At 38.6% G+C, this 24,591-nt stretch overlaps 1 protein-coding gene across 1 annotated transcript in view; it reads right to left on the bottom strand.

The window, feature by feature from the left end:
- Positions 1 to 24,591, bottom strand: part of LOC126261905 (serine/arginine repetitive matrix protein 2) — a 280,569-nt gene that overhangs the window by 63,170 nt on the left and 192,808 nt on the right. The window contains exons 6-7 of the mRNA XM_049958577.1: positions 8,113 to 8,247; positions 7,360 to 7,486 (exon numbers count right to left, since the gene is read on the bottom strand). Of these exons, the coding sequence (XP_049814534.1) occupies positions 7,360 to 7,486; positions 8,113 to 8,247 (262 nt within the window). The remainder of the gene's footprint in view (positions 1 to 7,359; positions 7,487 to 8,112; positions 8,248 to 24,591) is intronic.

Genomic DNA, 24,591 nt, shown 5'->3' with positions numbered 1-24,591 from the left:
CTTGTTATGGACAACGCTCCTGCCCATTCTCCGGGCCTACAAGACCATCTCCTTGAAGAATTTCAATTCATCAAGATCCAATTTCTGCCTCCCAATGCCACTCCATTACTCCAGCCTACAGAACAGCAGATTATTTCTAACTGTAAGAAGCTCTACACTAAAGCACTCTTTGAGAATTGCTTTCGAGTTGATTGAAGCTACCAATAAACTCTTATAAAGTTTTGGAAATATCCCTTCAACATTGCTCCCCACGTCAAGATGATCAAAACGGTACGGGAAGCAATTCCCAAGAAAACACTTACTTCTGCTTGTAAAAAGCTTTTGCTAGAGTGCGTTGCTGAATGTGACTTTATGGCATCTGAGTCAGTGCCTGTGGAGTCTGTAGCCAGATGGTGTCTTTGGCGAAGAGCATTTGACTCAAAGTGGATAACAATGATATTGATGAACTTGTGGGAAATCACAGTCAAGGAATGACCACCGAAGAGCTTATGGAGCTGCAGTGTGTTTCACAAAAGGAAATTGTGAGGAGGAGCCAGGGGGGGAGGGGGGGGGGGGAGCCGGGGGAGGAGGAGGAGACGGTAACAGCAAAGCAGCAGTCTTCTGGCGCAATAAGAGAACTGCTGAAAGCATGGGAACTGGTTGCTTGTATATTGAAAATAATTACCCCAATAAAGCAGTGGCTACAGTCACTACAAATTTATTTGATGATAATGGTTTGTTGCATTTTTGCCAAGTGCTGAAGTATCAGCAGAAACAAATGACTATAGATAGCTTCCTAGCAAAAAAGAATTACTTATGCATTGTGAGCAATAAACTACATAATACTATAGATATAATTTTCTTTGTATCAAGTGCACGAATAAGATAAAACCTTCAGTACTTTTTTTGCATGGAATGCATTATCGTATTTTACATTAATTTATATGGGATAAATTGTTTTGCTTAAAGAGTGTTTTGCACTGCGAGTAAGATTCTGGAATGAACAATGCTCAGTATGCAAGGTTCCACTGTATGTGATGTGAGAGAGGAGGGTTAAGAGTGTTTGAAGTGGTGGGAGTGACAAAAGAGAAGAAGAAGAAGTGAAACAAAATAATAAAAAGAACAGAAAAAAAGATAGAAAAGATATGAAAAATTTGGAAAAATTTGTATGAAAATCATGAGAACAGACAAGGCTTAACAAGAGAATGAGGGTTGAGGGTTTCTCATCAGAAAAGAGGCCTTATGTGATACAAAAAGATTATGATTGGGAGATTAAAAAAAGAAGAAACTTTGATGGAAAAGATGTGAAAACAGATAAAATATTAAAAACAGGGCAAACAGTAGTAAGAGGAAGTCACTGAAGGAAATGTAACCTACTCTGTCTGACAAATAAAGTAATGCAGGACATGGCAGTAAAAGTCGATCAGAGTGGTTTGCCAAAAAAACTAACAAACAAAATCACGCAAGAATTGCTATAAGCAAGATAAGTGGAGGGTGGGAAAGAAAATTGCTTCCACCAATTCCTCACATCCAGCATTGCTTCGCAGCCCTTCCTTAGCACCCTGCATGAGCGTAACCTGTTCCCAAAAGAACACCAGGCCTTCGTTCTCTAAAAACTGATGACTCCATTATTATCCTCCCACAGGGCAAAGGATCTACCAATGGCATACTTGACCGATGGGAGTATTTAAACAAAGGACTATGCCAACTGTCTGAGCACTCTGCCATCAAGATCCCATCCCTGTGAGTCAAATTGATCTGCACTCCCTCCTTAAAACCACAGGCACCTCAGAAGGGCTAACACCTCAATCCACAGAACTTCTTTACCCCACCCCGGTAACATTTCATCTCCTTTCTACGATCCGCACACCTAATCACCTTGCCAACCCATAATTTTTGGCCTCAAAACCCACCAAACATGTATCTGCCTTAGTTGATCAACACCGGTAACATATAGTACAAAGACTTCCCCTCCTATGTTAAACACACCAACCAGTTCTTAGATCATCGGAAATATGTGCCAATCCCACTTTCACTATGCACCTTACTTCACACCATTGATGCCACCACCCTCTATACCAACAGCCCCCATGTACATGGACTGTCTGCTGCTGAACATTTCCTCAGTCAGTGCCCATGTGATTCCAAACCTATGACATCCTTCCTGCTCACCTTAATCACCTTTATACTTACCAACAACTATTTTACCTTTGACAGACAGACATACAAGCAGATCAGGGGGTTGGCTATTGGAAACAGGATGGCTCCTTCTTATATCATTCTTTTTATGGCTCGCTTGTAGGGGGCCTTCCTCAGATCTAGAAGCATTCAGCCCATAGTTTGGTTTAGATATACTGATGACATCTTTGCCTTATGGACTCATGGTGAGGCTGACCTGCTGAAATTCTTGGACTTTCTAAACACATTCTCCCAAATGAATTTGTCATGGTCCTATACTGAATCTCATGCCAATTTCCTTGACGTAGACCTCATCCTCACAGAAGGTCAGCTACACACTTCTGTTCTCATTAAACCTATAAACAAACATCAGTACTTACATTTTGTCAGTTGTCATCCTTTCTGTGTCAAATGTTCCATCCCACACAGCCTTGGCATCCAAGACAAATGTATTTGTTCAGATGCAGACTCTTTACAACAATATAGCAGCATTCTCACCTCAAGCCTTCACTGGATGTAATTAACCCACCAGCTCTAGTTCAAAAGTAGATTTTCAGGCCATTACATCCAGTCCTGGTACTTCTGACCCCTTCAAAAAACAACTTAGGAGTACACCTCTCATCACATAGTATCATCTTAGTCTTGAATATACTAATCAGCTGTTTCGACAAGGCTATGACTTCCTTTATATCAGTTCTGAAATGAGATCCATTCTGTCCGACATTTTGCACACCACACCCAGAATAGCTTTTCTTTGCCCTTCCAAGCTCCACAATATCCTTGTCAGATCCTAAGCTCCTTCTGCATCCATTTCCTTACCCTATGGCTCCTACCCTTGTGTAAGACTTAAGACTTGCCCTATGCACTCTCCTACCACCACCTATACCAGCCCTGTAACTGCAAAACATATAGTATCAAAGAAAGAGACACCTGTAAACAACACATGTTGTATGTAAATGCTGTCTGGCCTTTCACAGCAGCATAATTACCACCAAGTTATCTATTAGGATGAACAGATATAGGAACAGGTTTTATACTGGCAGTATGCAATACCCTGTTGCTGAGTATGCTCTACATGACAGCCATGACCACGGTGCCTGTTTCACCTCTGTGCTATGTTGATTCCTCCCCCAGACACCAGTTTCTCAGAACTTCACAAGTGGGAACTGTCATTACAAAATGTGCTTGGTTATCACCACTCAGCTGACCTTAACCACTTCACGGCTACAGACAAGCTCTTCGCATTTTGTGCCGAGGTGTCTTATGTTACGACAGTACTGCCTGCCAAATGCTGGTGCCTGTGCCAAGAGATGGCATTCATAGCGATATGAAATACTTATCTTCTGTTTTTTCAAAAACTATAAGTTGAATTAGATTTTTGCACATCTTACAGTCTGATATCTTCACTCAATAAAGAACTGAATGTCTTTTCATTGTTCATCATACTTATTGCATTGCAGCATATTTAAGTAAAACATCGCAAAAAATTATGAACAGTTCGCGGAGGTAAAAACACACTGCAAAAACTTCCACGCATGGTTGATTTTAGCCCATACATTGCAGTGAGTGAAATTTACATACAATAATGAAATTTTATTTAAATTTGAGAGCAGAAGGGTATCTCATTTAGTTCTTGAGAAATTTATCCAAAGGACAGTCGTGCATGACATGCCCACTTGTATCCTTGCGCATCGAAAATCATGTGGACATAACAATTGTCACATCACATAAATGATTCAAGATATCGAAATGGGGTTTCTTGTACATGATATCACACAATGAGAAACACATTATAGGATAAATACTCTAAAATGTTTTTTATTCACCGAGAAATGGTAGTAAATCGTCTGCAGCAGTGACAGGTCAGCAGCTCAATATGCATTCAGACGTCCATAGAAGTGTAGGAAAGCCCATCTGTGCATGCACACATGTCCACAATACCTGGGGAACAGTTAGCAGGACTTGTGTACTTACTCACAGCAGCAAAAGGTTTAATTTACATTAATTTCTTTGGTCTCAGCATCTCTTCACAGTTACTGTTCCTATCTTCACTCTGTGTTAGTTCTCTAAACATTTTATTTTCTGATCTGTCTATTTACCCCCCTCCACCTCTATCACATACAATTCACTTAACGTTTTGCTCTTATTATGCCTTGGACGATGATTTGGCAGTAATGTATTACCCTACCGTACCACCTTTAAGGTCTCAGTTTTTCAAATCTTGTCCGGTGCAATTCCCAACAATCATCCCATCCAATAAGTTTCCATCTGATCCAGGGTTCTGGGCAACTGTTCCAACTCTTCTTCATTTCCTAAACCTCACTAGCCCTTTTCCTTCACCCCCCCTCTTTCCCCTTTAACCCTTCTGCTAGAAGAAGGAGCCACTTGCTTTAAAATCTTACAAATTTTAATACCATTATGTGTGTTTTCTTCTACAGCCAATTAATGAGTACATTTTTTATCTATCCAATTAAATCATGAATAATTGTACACAGTATGGTATTATTCTAAGGGACACAGAGGACTAAATTCTAAAAGCAAGCATGGAATTTTTTTGATAATATCTGACAGAAAAATGTGTGTATTTAAGAAAAATAATTTTTGCTAGATTCTTCTGACACTTTGAAGGACTTTTAGTTGTGTAATTTTGTTTCTGGCTTTGCCAAACAGATAATAATTCTTGCTGTCACTTTACTCTGAGAAGAGGATGTCTCAAATTTCACGTGAAAGAAAAATCCATAAAAGGATTGTGTGTTAAAAGTTTGATCACAAATTTCTGTTTCTTTTCAGGCAAACTACAGGATAATTGTGAAGTCCATGAAACATTTTATAAAAATTAGTATAGGTAAATGGCTGCACACAACGTAAAAATTGATACAGTACATAAAAGATAAGTTCTCAAAGGTTTTTGGATTTTGTGCTGGCAAGTTAACTTGGAAAACTGCCGAGACGGGTGACAGCAACCATAGTGGTTGAAAATGGCAGCAAATCGAGCCGAGGCAACACATGCATATGGGGGACAGATAATCCACAAGCAACAGTCACTCACATCTAGTATTCCGAGAAAGTTAACGTGTTCTGTACCATGTCCAACAACACAGTCTATGGCTTCTTCTTTGAGAGAACTGTTAATGGTATCAGCTACCTCGATATGCTGCATTTAGGGCTAAAGCCACGACGTGAAACTCATAGCAGAGGCCTCATCTTTCAACAACATGGCACGCCTCCACATTTCCACAATTGTGTACAAGATTACCTGAATGATGCATTGCCAAATTGCTGGATAGGCCATCCTGTGGCTGCTGACCTGCTGCTACACAAGTAGACATCATGGTCACCGGATTTGATACCTTATGGATTTTTTTTCTTGTGGGTTTACATCAACGATTGCTTTTATCTTCTACTTCTACCACAGAATCTCAAAGACTTGCAACCCCATATCACAGCAGCTATTCTTACCATCACTCCTGATATGCTGAGTCAGGATTAAGCAGAAGTGGATTGCCTATTAGAGTGTGCCATGTGATAAGAAGTGGACACTATACTTGAGAGTGTGTCTTCCACATACTGTATCAACTGCTAGTAGCAATCCATCGAACTGGATTATGAACTTGGCTCGAATGGATCCATTGCAACATTAAAAGGAAGGTAATGTTGCAAAATTTAAGCTATCAGAACAACTGTTTGCGTATCCAATTCCTTAATGGCCAACATATACTGTGTAATAATGAGATTCAATCCCAAGCAACATATATGAGGGTTGGAACTTAATTAGTGGCAACTACTTATTCATGACCAATACAAAAGAGTTACATGTTTGCACCTGTTACTGTCCTTCAAAGTAGTCACCAGCATTGTATAGAACCTGTTGCCAGTGATGTGGAAGACACAGTATACCGTTAGCAGACCCTGTTCTGCTGATGGTGCGAATAGAGCAGTCTACTGCCTGTCGAATCTCTGGAACAGTTCTGAAGCAAATGCCACGAAGTGGTTCCTTCATCTTCAGAATCAAATCAAAGTCACAAGGACTTAAGTCCAGGGAGTATGGTGGATGGTACAGTAGTTCCCAGTGCCATCGACTGAACAACGTAGCCACAGCTTGCGCTGTATGCGCCCACGCGTGGTCATGGAAAATGATGGGCGGGTTACGCAGAAAGTGTCGCTGCTTCTTTCGCAAAGCTAGTAGCAAGTGATGCTTCAAAAATGAACAGTAATACTGTGCATTGATGGTCTGCCGTGGAAGAACTTAATGCATTAGGATAACACCATTACAGTCATACAACATAGTGACACTATCACATTAGACCACTCGGTCACAAGTGACTGTGTTTCCTTCGATTGTGCGCACGCCGGTGATGTGGGACGGGCGAGTCCATTTGTTCGGAGGTAAGGTAGGTATGTCAATAACATGTGCTATTAGCGACAATAGTAGATTCCATTGCATAGTGTCTCCACAGCAGTGTTGCCACTATTTAAGTTCCAACTTACATATTTATATGATCGCTTTAATGAATTATCTTTCAGTTATTTTTTATTTTCATTCAATTAAACTGAAGATGACTTGAGCTACAGAAACTTATTCAGGACCAAATTTCTATGTTTCTATCACCTGAATTGTCATTTTAGCGCACGTAAAAAAGGCTGCTGTCTTACTTCTCCTTCAAATTCTTGAACCTGCAAGGCATCCTCCAGTATAAAAAGCCTTGCACTTTAAACTATAAATGAGCTGCAGTTAAAAAAAAAAAAAGCGCTTTTATGCAAATAAATATTCCAACTTGGTTTAAATTTTGTGATTAAATTAAGATAACAAGAAGGATATTGAACATGAAAGTGTAAAAGTAGTTAGACATTAGATTTATCATAATATTAGTTCATGTATGAAGATAAACACATCCCAAACAAGAGTTGGCACTGTGCCTCAAAATAATCTCCGACAAGATAATGAGGTCTTAATTCTTTGGAATTAGGTGGAAGGAAGTTCTGCTGGAATAAAACTACATATGAAACATCAAAATGTCAATTAGAGGGGAACATACTACCAAAAGTTAGTAACCTCAAATATGGTAGACCATTTTCTGAACTGGGTAAGTTTTACACATGGTCTTCAAATTGTGTGCCTGTGAGGTGCAACCATATCACATAAATACATATATATTTATATATAAAACATACATTCAATCATACAAACAAAAGTTTTATTACCTCTAATGCAAGATGTTTCTCTTTGACTTGAATTTCAGATTTATCAGTGGGTTTAGATTGCTGTTCACGTGCCTTATCTTTCTTCTTCTGTTGTTGCTGCTGCTTTTTATCGCTCAAAGCTGAACCACTGAAAAAAGTGATAAATTCTAAGTATATTCCCACAAAGGATTTTGGGTTACTGATAAAAGTGAACAACAGCAAAAACTAGCATATTATGTCTCAGACCCTCAGGTGCAATGAGGAAACAGGTACTATGATAACATGTTAGTAGTCTTTTCAGTGGCAGTAATACACAGAATTTCCACTGTAACTGCAACTCTGAAGAAGTCCTGAAGACCATCTACAATATTTTAAATTATATGCACACATGAATTTATAACAGAAGGCTGATTAAACTATCCATAAACCTTAATACTTGATTGTGTGTGTGTGTGTGTGTGTGTGTGTGTGTGTGTGTGTGTGTGGGCACGTACGCCTGCATGCATGGGCTCTCTTGCACATGCCTTATAAAATCTAATCTAGGCATATAGCAGATAGGCAAACAATTAACTATACATTTCTAGTATGCACCTCATCAGATCAGTTTTTTAAACTGAAGGCAAATGTCAACCTGCGTTGCTGCTCCTGAAGTGCTGCAATGTTGACACACAACCAGCTTAAGATACAAAATGTCAGTAAGACAATAGATTTAATGATGACACTGATCTTCAGATATGCAAACGGCATTGCTGATTATAAAAGTCACCTTCTTACCTGCTGGAGTCTTCATCGCTTGATGACGATGAATCTGATGAGGATGACGATGATCTTCGTTTCTTGTGGCGATTTTTCTCCTTCTTTTTGTCCTTCCCAGTTTGCTTCTTCTTCGAATGCTTCGGTGATTCTGATCTATTCAACACACAAATTACAAACAAAGTAAATATCACGACTACATGGGTCCATCAAAAATACAACGCAGTACAAGCTTGGTTTCTTATGAATGATGCAATGAATGGTTTGATCCGTAATCTTGAAGAAGAAGAAGAAGAAGAAGCTATTTGTCAATGTTTAACAGGAAGTAATGTTTTAAGTTATATTCTGTTTCAGTCTCCATAATGTAAAGTACATATTTGAAAAACTGCAGACACTACAGAAAAATTAAGATTTCAGTTGTCTTTCTATAGACAAAACAATACACTAATATATACGATTAAAAGTACTTCACTCATAAGTTTTAAATGTAACAGAAGCTGCTGATTTCATCTTAAGAATACATCTGTATACCAAGATGAATACTCGATGTATTCTCTTTCCCAGTAACATAAAAAAGAGCATCAATAACAAACTGTCCTCCATGTAGATCACACTGCAACTACTGAATAGTCAACATTGTTTTCTTTAAGAAAATAAGAGAAAGATATCTTTCACCTATAGATGATTGATGGTTGATGCGCAGATCCATATATGAGATCAAGAAAATTTCTCGTGTGTTAAATGTGTCGATACCCTGCCCATAAATAAGATTCTTATTTCTGTTTGTTGTTTACATCTTGGAATTCCCATTATGTAATGTTCTAAGTTGAAAAGTATTGCCATTGAGCTGCACTAAATATTCACAAAATCGTCTTACTAAAGTCCAAATTACACAAATAATTAGGTGTTAACTATAGATCTGGTCACCATTGGGCCTACTAATAACCATACCTCACTGAAAAACATGCCACTTTGCCTGCCACTGAAGACTAAATACATTAAATAGATTGCGCTGTTGAATGACAGTTCCAATACTGCATCAAAAAGGATTTCACTTGAGAAAACTATACAACTGTTAGAAAGAATTTCTGGCCATTACTTACCCTCAAGAGGTGAAATAGTTTGCACTGCTGATATAAAAGTGCTTTTATATGTATTAACAGCAACACTAAATATTTTAACTCATGAAATTAGGCTTCTATATTTTGCTCATTGTAAGTGCTGGTGAAACTGATTCATATGCCCTATTTAAAGAATGTTAAAGAAGTTTATGTGTGAGAAAGCTCTATCGACTATTAACAGACTAGTTTAACCATTACGAAATGGCGAGTAAAAACTCTTCTATGAATAGATGACATGACGACAAATAATTGTGAAGACATTAATAAAACAGATCTACACAACCTTAGGAGATGCAATTCAGTATCTAAATTTCCAGATTGCTGGAAATTATACTTGAAAATTCAATGTTGATTCTCATCTGACATACTCAAACTTTAAGCAAATTGTGAATTTTTACAGATCTCCATTATGGGACCAAATTTATTTAATTCTTTTTATTAATTAAGCATATTACAAAGACCTGAGCTGAATGGTACACATACACTATGCTTGCAATACTTATGACAGCAGTTGCACATTATCTTACAGTATCCACTATGACTATAATATATATGAAGCACTTAACTGAACTTGGTAAGTAGAGCTGCAATGAAATAATTATGACCTAAAATTTCAAACAAACAGCATAGTATAGACAGCAGAGCATAGGACATTTACGCAATATTAAACTGTTTTATATTTGCCACGAAGGTACACTAAATGTTTAAAAGTTTCTGTTTATCACAATTGTGACAGCATTACAAAAGGCATGCTGAGTGACTGTAATGTCCAAAATTAAAAATTCAGCCAACACTAGCACAAATACTTCACACAATGTGCACAAAGATACTATAACATTGTGATAGTATTAATAATTGAAAATATTATTAATTATTTTAAACCCAGTTTTCTGAACTATCCCTCATGGCTGCAATAGTTAAGAAAACATCCTACAATACAAATAATTTAGGGCAATGGTCTTTAGATCTAACAGTTCAAATAGCAATTGGGCCCCACATCCATCTTGGAGGGTATACATACTCCCATTTAGGTAAGCACTAGAAAAGGATATTGATATAACAAATCCAAAGAAACTGTTCTAAAATACATCATATATTTTTACCTATAATTCATCTGAATGGAGCACATGAGGCAGTATCTCCTACAAATAAATTTAAAAACTAGGTACAAATACAACTGCACAAATTCAATGGAAAATACATATATGATTTCTCAACAAATGATCAAGGTTGTTTAATATCAAAAAGTTAATCTCTTGGCCATATTATTCACATTTTTTGACTTTCAGTCATGAGGAAAAGCCTTCAACTGAACCCAAAAGATTTCATCTTCCAGATTTTTCATTAAGAGAGAAATAATAATGATTTTGTGACCAATTAATGGTTTGAAAAACTGAAATCATAAATGAAATGATGTAAGAGGTTTGTCCATGAAGGGGCTGGCAAAATCAAATTGTGGAAGACACTAAGCACCCACCTATGAAATAAAGGGCTAACGAAAACCATCACACCTTTTTTATGACATGAGGAAGCTTTAAAAGATAAAAGAAGTCTGAATTATATTTACAAGAATTAACAAGAGCTAGTTAAGTGCACTGCACAATGCAAATCACAAAGCAGCCACATATAATAAATACAATTTTAAGTAAATCACCTCAAGCTTCAATATATCATTCATGTTAACACATTAAATGAAAGAATGAACAAAAAGTAATTACAATTACAGATGACAGTTCTATGGGTATTACACTAGTTAACTAAATGTGACAATGTGAAAACAAACATGTACAATGCTGTAACTTGTGCTGCACTTTGCTGCTCCTGCTTTAGTCCTGCTAGTCCTTTATATTCCAATATGACATCGGCGGAAAAAAAAAAAAGGAAGCTTTGTAATGCAAAGAAAATAGTATTCTGTGGTTATTCAAGCATAGCTTGAAACCTTTCTTCTACATTTGGAATTTGATCCCTTTCCTTTGCCTCAGTCCGTAGTCCCATCCAACTATTAGCCAAAATTTACAAACACACGATTCGCACTGCTTTCTTTGCTACTTTCAGTGGAAGGGGGATCAGAATTGTTGCAGAGTGTGAGAAAAAAACTCTAGAAAGTACTAGAATTGCCCAGAGTGATGTAATACAAAGGGGTTAAGCTCTGTTTTGTTTCTGTAGTGATACCAATGGGAAGGAGACTCAGAGCATTCTTTGAATTTGAATAGACATTCTAGAATGACAGAGTTGTTGTTACTGAGCTAAAATATTGTCTGTCAAACACTGATAACTCCTTATGCAGATACAGTACTCCGTTAGAATTTTAAAACCTCTGGCAACTGAGAACTAGACAGTTCACAAAGACAAACTAGCCATTTAACAAAGTTGATGCAAACATTTCAAAATTGGATTTATGAAAACACACGTTTTTAGTTTTGTTGAAATTCTTCTTTTTACTGTGAAAATACTAAAGCCCCAGTAACTGGTTATTTCCTTAAGTTATATTCACTCTAACTGGAGAACCGTAAGTTTTTCTATTACCAATTTGGGCTTCCGACATCACAGAACCACTCTACAACAAGACAGTTGTTTATTTTCTCCTTTAACTCTCACAAACTCTGTCTACATAATTTGCAGTTGTGCCAAATTTAAAATCTCTAACTTAATATAAACAACAGGGTGTTTATAAATGAATATCGGGGTTTTAATGCTTTATAATATTTATCATATTAAACTTACAGCTATAAATGATATGTCAAATGAAAGAGAACTCAAACAGTTTTACCAAGAACCTTATAAGTGTTCAATGTGAGCACCATTTGTCACACGGCACACATCAAGTGTATAGCAAGGGGGGCCCAATGACAGGGCTTGCTTTGCATGGCCTCCATGTTCACACGACCTAACGCCATGCGACTTTTTCCTTTGGGGCTTCATCAAGGATCGTGTGTAGGTGCCTCCGCTACCAGCAGACCTCCCTGAATTAAGAAACCAGATGGAAACAGCTGTTGCTACAATCACTGAAGAAACACTTATCAACGTTTGGGAAGAACTCTGCTATAGACTTTATGTGCGCCATGTGACAAATGGTGCTCACACTGAACATTTGTAAGGTTCTTGGTAAAACTGTTTGAGTTGCTCTTTCATTTGACGTATCATTTATAACTGCAAGTTTAATGTAATAAATATTATAAAGCATTAAACCCCAATATTCATTTATAAACACCCTGTATTTCATTGGTTTCCCTACAGAGCAGGCACAGGGTACCAAAAGTAACAACAAAAAAGCTGACAGACCAAGGTTATTCAAATGGTCACAGGTTACCAGGCCAAAAGCTGTCCTTTTTCTGTGAGCTTATTGCTGTACAAAATGTGATGGCAAACATCTTCATGAATGCCCTTGCATGCAGAAACTGAAAGACAGATAAAGCTGACAAAGTCAGCTGTAAAATGCATTTACCTTTACACAAGACACAAAAGAGTAAGTGAACTAAAACTATAAGGGAAGTTTTCAATGAGATGTTCTAGATAGATATGTTATAACTTGTTTCTGAATATTCTTTGACCTGTCCACTAACAACGTGTAGTCAAGAGCTAGTTTCTTCTACCAAGATTGTTGTCAAGCAGTTACCATCAAGCTCTCTCAAAGTAGAACAACTAAGTTGTAAAAGATGCAGTTGATGCTTAAGTCTCAAATCTTGATATGTCTGAAGGATATGATTTCTGTTGTATTCATTACAATGGGAATGTTGAAACATGTTGCATAAACATTTAACTAAAATGCACTGGGAAGTCAAACAAGAAAAAATAATTCTCTCTAATCAAACAGGTCATAAGAATTAGCAGTTTGTGACGGACATCTAGCATTGGCCCTTTGAATGAGACAATGGGTACTATTTATACTAATACCAGTACTATTTAAGAATATAGCTCTAATGTGGATGTGGGCAATAAATTTAACTAGCTGTCGGAAGAGAATGGAACACTCGTTTGATGAATCATTTACAAGGACGAAGAGAGGCACTTATTACAATGTAAATTATTTTGTGAATTAAATTTGTCTGATATTATAAAACATTCCTAACAGACTATGTAATGTTCCATACAAAACAGATTAATCATATATAGATCACAATGAACCCAATGGATTTAATGTTTGAAAAATATACTCTTGCCTACAAACATTCATCTTCGCACACAGAGACAAGAATATATATGAAGGAGTACAGCACACATTTGAGAACTTCAGTTTTTCTTTTCTTCAAAGGCATCATCCATATAATCAACCAACATGATTTTGTTAGATACAATTAAGTGCAAGTGAGAATATAGATAAGATATTACTACTGCTAACTGACAAGGTGTTTGCAGCAAACTCTCAAAATCCATAAACCTCATAAAGAGAGATCTGAGTGTAACTTATGCCAAATATGCATGTAACTTATGTAAAATATTTCTTTATATGTAGAGCATATAGTGGAAGGGTAAATTAGTGTCTGCTGGAAGTGTAATTTTTACCACAACAAGCATATAAATTCAGGGGAAGGGAGAGGTGAAAGACTAGGTCATCCTTACACCACACCATTTTCTCTCTATCAGTAGTAAGGACAAACAGTCTTGTAAAACGCTACCAAATGTAATGTCTGAAATGAGTCCAAAAGAACACAACTGGAAACTTACAAAAATACATTATGTATTATCGCAAGAAATAGACCTAATGTGCTTGCCATAGGAAAGTGACCCACATTTGTGACCATAATATATCAACAATGGATGTCAAAGACGTAAACAAATAACCATTATTTTAATATAGGGAAAGCAAGGAATTGAGGGTCCACATCAAATTCCAGTCAAATACATACCAACTAAGATGATAAAGGATAGCAAAATCTTCTGCTGATTTAATAGCAACCTCCAGGTACAGTGAAATACTGAACACTCAGTTCAAAAGAGGACTGAGAGATTAACAGCAAATACAAATACATTTCATCCATCTGTATGAAAAACTGTGTCAAACTTATAATAATCTCTGCAGCCAAACCTTCATAAAAGACCTCAGAAATCCAGAAAATTCCAGGCCAGTCAAATATCACTTAATTGGCCAAAAACTTCTCATCAATGACTGATTGATCAAACTATAGCAAAAAACAAAAGTATGTATGTCAAGTTAAATAAGAATATTATGCTTACAATTCACAAAAATAAGTTGACACTCTGTGTGTTGAATGACAGGAGCAACTGTAAATGGGAAATGGCTTTATGGATACTCCCGTCAGACACCTCACCAAGTGTCAATTTAGTTTGCTCAAATAGTAGTGACCATTGTATGTTGTTTGACTGCTGTGCTCAAGTCAAACAAGAGAAAAAAAATAGTGACCCTGATCTGAAAAGCAGTAATAACTGTAGGCAGTAAGTAAGATAGAAAGCTCTAATATTGCTTTAAATGTGAGTATACCACAGAAATTGTTCCTTCAATTGTAAACAGTTATCCTCATTCTCTTGCAGAGTGAACAGATCCACGTACAAATCGAAGACTAAAGGCAGTCACACCTGTAAGAATTTGGCATGCATTTCCACACTCGTGTGGACACGCGGGCTCAGAAAACATTGATGTACTAAGTGGCAGAATATTGCACTCTCAGGCTAGTGATGGTCGATCCTGCTTAACAGTAATAGTCACATACATAGACCACATTACTGAGACAGCCACTGCCTTGCAACCAGTGCTGCTGGATGGCACAGTGGACAAATGTTAAATGGGGCATTTTAGAGCACTACCGAACAGCATGCAACATGAAGTCTACATATTAAGGGCAGTTATATGTATCCTAGCTCAATTTGGAATATTCACATATGTTAATGTTTATATAAACTAATTCTCTGTTCTAACTCATGTCGTGTGCATCACTCAGAAAGAAAACAAGGTTTAGCATGCAACTCAAATAATGGTTAAAGGCAACAACAAGACACCTAAGTGATGGATTGTTACTTGTTTAACATATCACACTTTTTTAGAGTAATTATGGGTTAACAAAGTCAAATCCTATAATAAAGTAGTTTTTTGCAGCAATATTCTCTCCCCGATGTGATTCAATCTGTATATTGAGCAAGCAGTAAAGGAAACAAAAGAAAAATTCAGAGTAGGTATTAAAATCCATGGAGAAGAAATAAAAAATTTGAGTTTCGCCGATGACATTGTAATTCTGCCAGAGACAGCAAAGGACTTGCAAGAGCAGTTGAACAGAATGGACAGTATCTTGAAAGGAGGATATAAGGTGAACATCAACAAAAGCAAAACGAGGATAATGGAATGTAGTCGAATTAAGTCGGTTGATGCTGAGGGAATTAGATTAGGAAATGAGACACTTAAAGTAGTAAAGGAGTTTTGCTATTTGGGGAGCAAAATAACTGATGATGGTTGAAGTAAAGAAGATATAAAATGTAGACTGGCAATGGCAAGGAAAGCGTTTCTGAAGAAGAGAAATTTGTTAACATCGAGTATAGATTTAAGTGTCAGGAAGTCGTTTCTGAAAGTATTTGTATGGAGTGTAGCCATGTATGGAAGTGAAACATGGACAATAAATAGTTTGGACAAGAAGAGAATAGAAGCTTTCGAAATGTGGTGCTACAGAAGAATGCTGAAGATTAGATTGGTAGATCACATAACTAATGAGGAGGTATTGAATAGAATTGGGGAGAAGAGGAGTTTGTGGCACAACTTGACAAGAAGAAGGGACTGGTTGGTGGGACACGTTCTGAGGCATCAAGGGATCACCAATTTAGTATTGGATGGCAGCGTGGAGGGTAAAAATCGTAGGAGGAGACCAAGAGATGAATACACTAAGCAGATTCAGAAGGATGTAGGTTGCAGTAAGTACTGGGAGATGAAGAAACTTGCACAGGATAGGGTAGTGTGGAGAGCTGCATCAAACCAGTCTCAGGACTGAAGACCACAACAACAACAACAACAATTCTTGAATAAATGCTTCATGGAGTTCTTGCCATGCCAAATTTGTCAGTTTTCAACAATTTCCTCCATTCTCATGGTCAGGAGATATTTTCATGGGCCTTAAATTACTTTATTTGGCTGAATTACGTCACACAGTCATGAAATATGCATACAACAGCTAATACTATGTCGATGTCAGTGACTGAAGACCACTGGTAGCGGTGCTGATTTCATTAGATGGTGGATGACTCAGCTTATGTTGCCTTTCAGCATCAAGTGTCCATTTCCATGCACCACTCCAGATGCAGCCATTGCCTTGGTTTGATGAAACAGAAATAATATCCTATGCATCTACCTACGGGGAGTCTGAGATCAAAGAAGCCATGGAAATCAGAATGCATAACAACTTTAACCAAGACAGTGGCTACACCACGAGTACTTCAGGGAACTGGGCACCTGATACTGAAAGGCATCAGAGGAATCAACTGAATCAGCTACCATCTAACAAAATCAGCACAGCTACCAACATTCTTGATTCATAGATGTCCACATCTCTGATGACAAACGGAAGTTCTAGCCAACTGAGGAAGTCAATGAAAGCTTGAGATTGGCATATCTGACACAGCAGGAACTCTATGAAGCATTTATTGAAGAGAATCCTTTTTGAGATTTCAGGGATGTGGTATCGATAGCTACGATGCCACGGCGTAGGTTGGCACTACGACCGACATCGATGACAGCGCCCTCTAGCAGGTGCTGTCCAGATCTACAAGCTCCACTCCAGATTTTCCCCATTTCATCAAGAGCAGACGGCCAGGACACTTCGCTTCAGCTTCACACCTACGTACTAAGTTATGTATGCCTCTGTAAATATTCATGCACCAGTAAACCACTTTTACTCACTCGCAGTACTGATGTGTTTTACCTCACCTACTCCTACTTGCTTCCTTCATTTGGCCAACCTTTCAGTTTTCAGGAGCAGACCCATGTGCCGCCTTCCAGGCGGGTTACAAAAGTTGGCGACGATCAGGGGTTAACATTTTTTTTTCCTTTCCTATCATTTCCTTTTTTGCTCGGTACTGCTTTCTTTTCATGCTAGCCTCAGTATAAGACTTTCAATTGTGTAAACCATGGTTTCGCCACAGGAACAAGCTTCGCTGTCCGATCTTCTACGTTTTCAGGTTCAGCAAATGACGCAGCTCCTTGCTGCCATAAATGGACTGGTCACACTACAAACTGTGGCTACTTCGGTGCTTCCGACGCCACTGCCTGTACCGACGCCGTCACCGACGGCACCGCCATTTCGTGCCTCCAATCCTGATGTTGAGCGCTGCCCAGAATACATCGCCCAGCTCGAGGCACACTTCGCAGCATACAAGGTATAGAGCGGCTTGCCTTTTTCATTGCCTATGCGTGTATTGAGTTATACCCTGTGCTCGTCGAGTTATTTCCCTCCAACCACCCAGAAACTAAAACTTACGACGAAGTGATTGATTCTTTGAACGCCCACTTCCGTGAAAGTGTAAATGTGGTAGCTGTACACTAGGCAAATTCTTTCGTCTCCGGCGTGGCCCTACTCAGTCCAATAAATCTTGGTTAGCGGACCTTCAGGGACTAACATCTGATTGTGACTTTAAATGCTCATGTGGACGCTCATATGCGGATATAATGATTAGAGACGCTATTGCGCAGAATGTGGCGGATCACCGCATCTGTGAACAAATCCTCAGATTTAACAACCCGTCTTTGCAGGAAGTAGTGGACTTGCTAGACAGACAAGATACATTAGACATGGCTACTTCCGCATTCGACGTGACCCCGGGTGTGTGTAATGTTGGCGCGGCACAACATGTGCCCTTCCACCCGGTCCCCGCATGGCCAGCCACAGCGCATCGCTTACGTGCAAGTAAACACATTTCAAACCAAGCTCCGACTAAGAAACTAAAATCATGTCCGAATTGCTTTCATGCCCACTCACGTGACAGTTTGTTTGGTCTTCAGAATGTGATACTGCTTTCCACAAACTCTAATCTGCTTTGTTGAATGACCGCTGCTCGATTCCTTTCAATCCCTCCAAACCTGTTGTTTTGGCTGTCGATGCATCTTCTCATGGCATCGGAGCGGTTCTCTCACACCACATTAGTTCTGTCGATCGCCCGATCACTTTTGCGTCATTGCTCAAATCTGCCCAGCAAAACTATTCTCAAATCAAGAAAGAAACTTTAGCTATTGTATATGAAGTGACAAAGTTTCATGATTTTTTGTACGGTCACAAGTTCTATTTGGTCACCGACCATAAGCATTTGACTTCGTTGTTTCACCCGTAAAAGTCAGTTCCAGACCATACGGCACACAAGTTGCAACATCGGTCTTTGTTTTTGTCTAACTACAATTACAAAATCTTGTTTCAGCCTACGGCCCAGCACGGCAATGCTGATGCTTTGTCTTGTCTACCTATCGGTCCTGACAAAGTGTTTGATTCTTCCGAACTGTCCTGCATGTTTATTGACTTGTAAGATAAGAACTTAGCTGATGGTTTTCTGGTGAATTTTCGCTGCATTGCTTCCATAACAGCTGCCGATGCTTCTTTGCAGATTCTTTTGCAGTATATTCGTACTCAATGGCCTCCATCTGCTAAGCAGATTTGTGATCCACTTGTTCGACATTCCTTTCCACAACATCACAACTTGTCTGTACACCACAGTGTTATCTTGTTATGATCTGACAATGATCACTCTCGTGTGGTTGTAGCTCGTTCGATGCAATCGGAAATCCTCTGTTTACTGCACGCTAGTCATTGGGGTATAGTGCGGACGAAGCAATTAGCGCGTTGTCACTGTACTTGGGTCAGCATTGATCAACAAATTGAGAATTTGCCTGCTAACTGTTGCTCTTGCGCGGAGCATCAATCTACTCCCCGCCAACGCTTCTCTGCGTGGCTGAATCCTACTGCGCCTTGGCAACGCGTTCATATTGATTTTGCAGGTCCATTCTGGGACACCTGCTGGTTGATAGTTATTGATGCGTACAGCAACTTCCTTTTTGTTGTACCTATGTCTTCCACTACATCTGCCAGTACTATTCGGGCTTTGACGTCTATTTTTTGCATTGAGGGCCTTCCTGAAGTTATTGTCTCCGACAATGGCCCCTAATTCGTGTCCTCAGAGTTTGCAGCATTCTGTGCTGCTAAAGGCATTCACCATCTGACTTCAGCCCCGTTCCACCTCCAGTCGATCGGCGAAGCTGAACGCTTTGTGCGTACATTTAAGTCGCAGATGAGCAAGTTGCACGCCACGCGCTCTCGCAAGCGTGCGTTCTGGACTTTGCTTGCTTCCTATCACTCTCAGCCGCACGGCCCCCGTTCCTCAGCAGAATTGCTACATGGTCGCGCCCATCGGTCGCTCCTGCAGCTATTGCACCCGCTGCAGCATGCTCCCGTCGCGCCGCCGCCACTCATGGAGGTCGTTGCTCCGCCTCCTCATCCGAGCATACCCAGTAGCGGTGCACGGCCCGGGCAGGTTTTCCACAGGGCGTTTTCCTCACCCCCTCGTGAGCAATTCGGGGTCGCAGGTGGACAGCCTGCCCTGGCAGTTCCACTGTCCACCCCCTCAGCTGCGCCGCCCTTGGGTCCCTCCACCCACCGTTGGAAGCCATACTCAATGACGGTGCATCGTTTCAGGGGGGAGGGATGTGGTATTGATACCTACGATGCCACGGTGTAGGCTGGCACTACGACCGACACCGACGACAGCGCCCTCTAGCGGGTGCTGTCCAGATCTACAAGCTCCACTCCAGATTTTCCCCATTTCATCAAGAGCAGACGGCCGGGACACTTCGCTGCAGCTTCGCACCTATGTACTAAGTTTCGTATGCCTCTGTAAATATTCATGCACCAGTAAACCACTTTTACTCACTCGCAGTACCGACGTGTTTTACCTCACCTGCTCCTACTTGCTTCCTTCATTCGGCCAACCTTTCAGTTTTCAGGAGTAGACCCACATGCCGCCTTCCAGGTGGGACACTAAAAAGGACAGGAGATGATGCCAGTTCAAGGAGGAAACAAGTCATTTTCCATGTCCTCTCGCAAAGGGCAGATGTAATAAATCTGCTGTCAGTGTTTTTAACACTAGAACGGTGGAGTTCCTGACAGTTCTAAAATGGTGAAAAGGACTTCTTGTGAACTCACTTAAAATATTTTAATATTTGACTTAAAACAATTACTTTATTTTAGTATATGTTAATTTCCACCTTTTTGGAATCAATAATAATGATTTCTTAGCGTGATAAGTAATATGTTATTTAATTATTTCTACAAAAAAATCTCTTATTGATTTTCTGTTGCTCATGCTAATAAGTTTTATAAACTGTAGACTTATATATATTAACTATTTTTAGAATCTTATAACCACATTTGGTATATATGGTTTATACGACACTCACTTGTGTCCCACATGGGCTTTGTTGTACTTTTTATTTGTGTGATTGGAATCTGCTAGATGCACTTAGCACAAGTGATTTCAGTTTTATGCACACATTTTCCAAACATGGCTTTATGGCACTTTACACAGTTGTGGCTGGCCTTATTACCTTTGCAGAGACTGATTTGGCACTTGTTCCACTTTCTAAATGATTTTGGTCCCATACGAACTTCTTTTATCTGATCTTCTTCCTGCTCCTATGTTTCCGTAAGTTCATTCCCCAACTGAAGTACAAACCACTGCTTTTCCATGTTCTTGTTCTTTAATGCATTTATTATTGCCATGTTCAAGGTGTTGTGGAAGACATACATCGGCCATCTCCTGTATGCAACTTTAGTAATATATTTACAGTCATTTGATCTACTACATCCACTTCACACTTTGTAGCATTGTAGAATGTCAGGGTTTCATCTTTCTGCTTGCCTTCCTTGCTTATTGCTACTTCAGCATGCAATGTACTCAGAATAATGATATTTCTATTTTTCTTTCTTTGGCATACAGTCTGTGTTACCATCCTGGTCCAGGATGGTGATGGACAGTTCTCAGCATTTGGCTTCTTTACCTTGTCAGTGATTTCATAATTGGTCTTATTCACTGTAGAAACTAGTGAAGTTTTTTTGTCTTTGAGATTCTTAGTTGACGAGATGTGAAGATTGGAATTACACTGGCAGCAACCCACATCATGTTTGTCTGGTTTGTGGACCATGAACTGGGTGAATCTGAATCTTGTTTTGTTTGGTAATGGTTGCTCGCCTATGGTTATATTTTCTCCAGAGCATTAAAATCAAATATGGTTTTTCTTGAACTTTCCCTCAATTTCAGATACAAAAGCCGATCTGTTCGCTGGTAGGTGCTCAGCTTGGATTGATTTTTCACTGAAATGGAGAAATCTGAGAATCAAATCTGTCCCTTGTCATAATGTGCTTGATGAAAGTAGGCCCCAAGAATGTTACCAAAGATTATTAACAGACTTACCCTTTGTCAAATGATATCCCAAGCATATATGACAGCTATTTTTCCAGTTCCTCAAGTGACACAATCCAATTGTTGTTTCTTAATGCCATTTGACCATCTGATTCTTTGTATTTCTTCACAAGAGGCAGTATTGCTTTGTCAAAAATAAGCCTGAAAACTCTTGATCAATGTGTTGTGTACTTGACAAGTGTAAGTAGTGGGACCTCTTCCCTCCCTTAGGTAACAACATTCTTTCGGAAGATCAAGAACTGTAATCAGGGATGAACTTAGCAATCAGTCACACATAAATCTATATTTTACTTCAGATTTAGCTAGATTTCAGCTACACTATAACCATCATTAGAGTGTGTAGCAGCAAATCATACAGACTCAGAAAGCTTTAATGTGCAAATGTTGTTAAAACAACTTTAACCTGTCTGCATATGAGTGTGAATTGAGCTATGGGCAAGCTAAAGTCATTTTAACATCATGTACACATTCAAGCTTTCCGAGTCTAAATGAATCGCTACTAAGTGCACTGATGATGGATATACTGTAAATGAAATCTAGCTAAAATATAGATTTATATGAGACTGATTACAGTGTTCATCCCTGATTACAACATTTTCACACTCACTGAGCAGAACAGTTTCTAATGGAATCCAACCAGATGAAGAATTGGCAACCTCTCACGCATTTCTTAGCGACCACCTTTGTGGAGGCATTCAACTGTATCGACACAAATTAGCATATGAATGCTCCTCCGCTAGTACCTCCCCATTCACAATGTCTTCCTCTTCATCTAAATTTAAAATTTTTTTCATGGGCAAAGAATATTATCTTAATGAAACTGTGACATATTGGCATGTGCACATGCCAAGACAAAACAACAAGCAGCAAAATCTCTGCTTGGCTGTTGATTGTTGCTATTTCACTGTTGTATTATTTACATACATTCAGAAGAGAAACTAAAGCAGTGTCAAATGACACCTTCTGTCATTTTAAGTAAACTGAATAAAATATCCAAGAAAATATAAATACTTCGAAAATCCTATAATCATCGTAAAGAGTTGAATAATGATGAAAAGTCTTATTATTTCATGAACTAAGTAAAAGAATTGGATATGACATTGAAGAGAAAAGTATTTTGACCCCATTCTGCCAGTCTGGTGTTAAAGCCTATTTGCAGCTAATGGGAAATGTCACAGTTTTATAAGATTGTTTATTAATTGTGAGCTAGTGTTCAGACAATGAAATGTCAAATCCTGCAGAAATTCAACCTACCGTTCGTTCTCTCTTTTAAATAAAGTTATCAAGAGGGCCATCTTTACTTTTAAGATACAGTCTGTTAAAAATGAAGCCACAATGAAAGTAGTGGGGTGAGAGGTTCCTGAGATAGGTACAGCATGCGTTCAACCAAAACCATGAGACCTGCAGCTGCAGTGAACACCTGAGGATATACACTTCCCACTTGCGATATTTGGTTTGTGTTCATTTCTTACAGTGCAGGATTAATATTTTATTTGTTATTACAATTGCTTATTGTGTGTTGTGTGATACTGAACAAGACCAGACAGAAGCAAGTTCATCAAACATTATTTAACAAAAAAGTTCGATGACCCTTGGCCAATTTATTAGAATCTCTTTGCGATCCTTCACTTGTCAAAATTTCGAGTTTCCCTGGTTGTATGATGGAATATGTGTTGTGTGTTGCTATGCAATTTATCTGTCCTTTCTTGAGTTTGACCTTGTCTTGGGTATTTTCAGGTGCTCTGACTCATCTAAGTTATCTTTCAAGTCATATCCAAGTGCACTCTTCTTTTGACAATAGCCAAGAGGTGGTTGTTGTTGCTGCTGTTGTTTTTGTATGTCTATATTTTTTATGTAGACCAGTTACCTGTTGAGAGTTGCTTCAACATGATTTATGAAGGAGTTGGGGGCCATGTCTACTAAAGTGGAATCAACGACCAGACCATCAATTTATCTCTTACATTTATTGTTGAAAGAGAAGTAATTGTGGGAAAACAGAAGCATCAAAAGGTTTACAGACTAAAAATCAAATATTTATGAAGCTACAAATCATTTTTAGGTAACTGTAGCTGATAACAAGCAATTGTCTCCAGAAGCTTCAACAATAATAGGGACTGCAGTAGAATTTTCTATGATTTAATGGAACAATGAAATGTTCATTTCACATTATCCAGACAGGAAATAAACAAATTCATCACTGTACATAATTATGGACAGCCTCTTCCAGTACTATCCATCCACAGGAATCACATTCTTCACGTCATTATGCTGCCTTTTGTATATACACACTGCCTGTCTTTTAATACTATTACATAGAGTGGTAAAATGGTGTCACTGCTGAATAACATAATATAAGTTCATCTAACACTCACAGGAATTACCTTAAGGTCTTCACAGCTAAGAAAATCAGTTGGGAAGCAATCTAAGATATCATCTCAATTTCCACACAGTCATTTTACATTTAGGGTGAGAATGCTTCAGGAAATTTTGAAAATGACAGTTATATGCCCACAAAATACATTGAATTTTGGAGAATGTAACCCATCAGAAACACTTTGTTCTGAAAATGCATGGTACATACATGACAGAACACAATTTTATTGAAGTGTGACCCACACAGAGGCAGTAAACTAAATAAAAAAGAATAACAACAAAAATAATAATGTATATTCACAGCATTATTCAAAATTGTGTATTCCTGTGGCTCATGATTAGTAAACCTCAAATTTTACACAATAATTATCTTACATTGCAACTGACCGGGAAAGAGAATAGATTTTACAATAAAAATAAAAGGAAAAGCTTTCTACAACTCAAAACACTTCAAATGTGCGCTACATAGCTCATTCTTGCTTAAAACAGATTTCTTCTTATGATGGTGTGAAAAGAGATGTGCCTCTCAAGATTTTGAACTTTTTGAAATTTACTCAAACGAAATATTATGGGCAAACTATTTACCTTATCAACCCATCAACAAGGACTG

Source organism: Schistocerca nitens, chromosome 1 (assembly GCF_023898315.1).
Source record: "Schistocerca nitens isolate TAMUIC-IGC-003100 chromosome 1, iqSchNite1.1, whole genome shotgun sequence".
NCBI classification, from domain to species: domain Eukaryota; kingdom Metazoa; phylum Arthropoda; class Insecta; order Orthoptera; family Acrididae; genus Schistocerca; species Schistocerca nitens.
The sequence above is the reverse complement of the archived record's forward strand: the minus strand, read 5'-3'. Positions and strand labels throughout refer to the sequence as shown.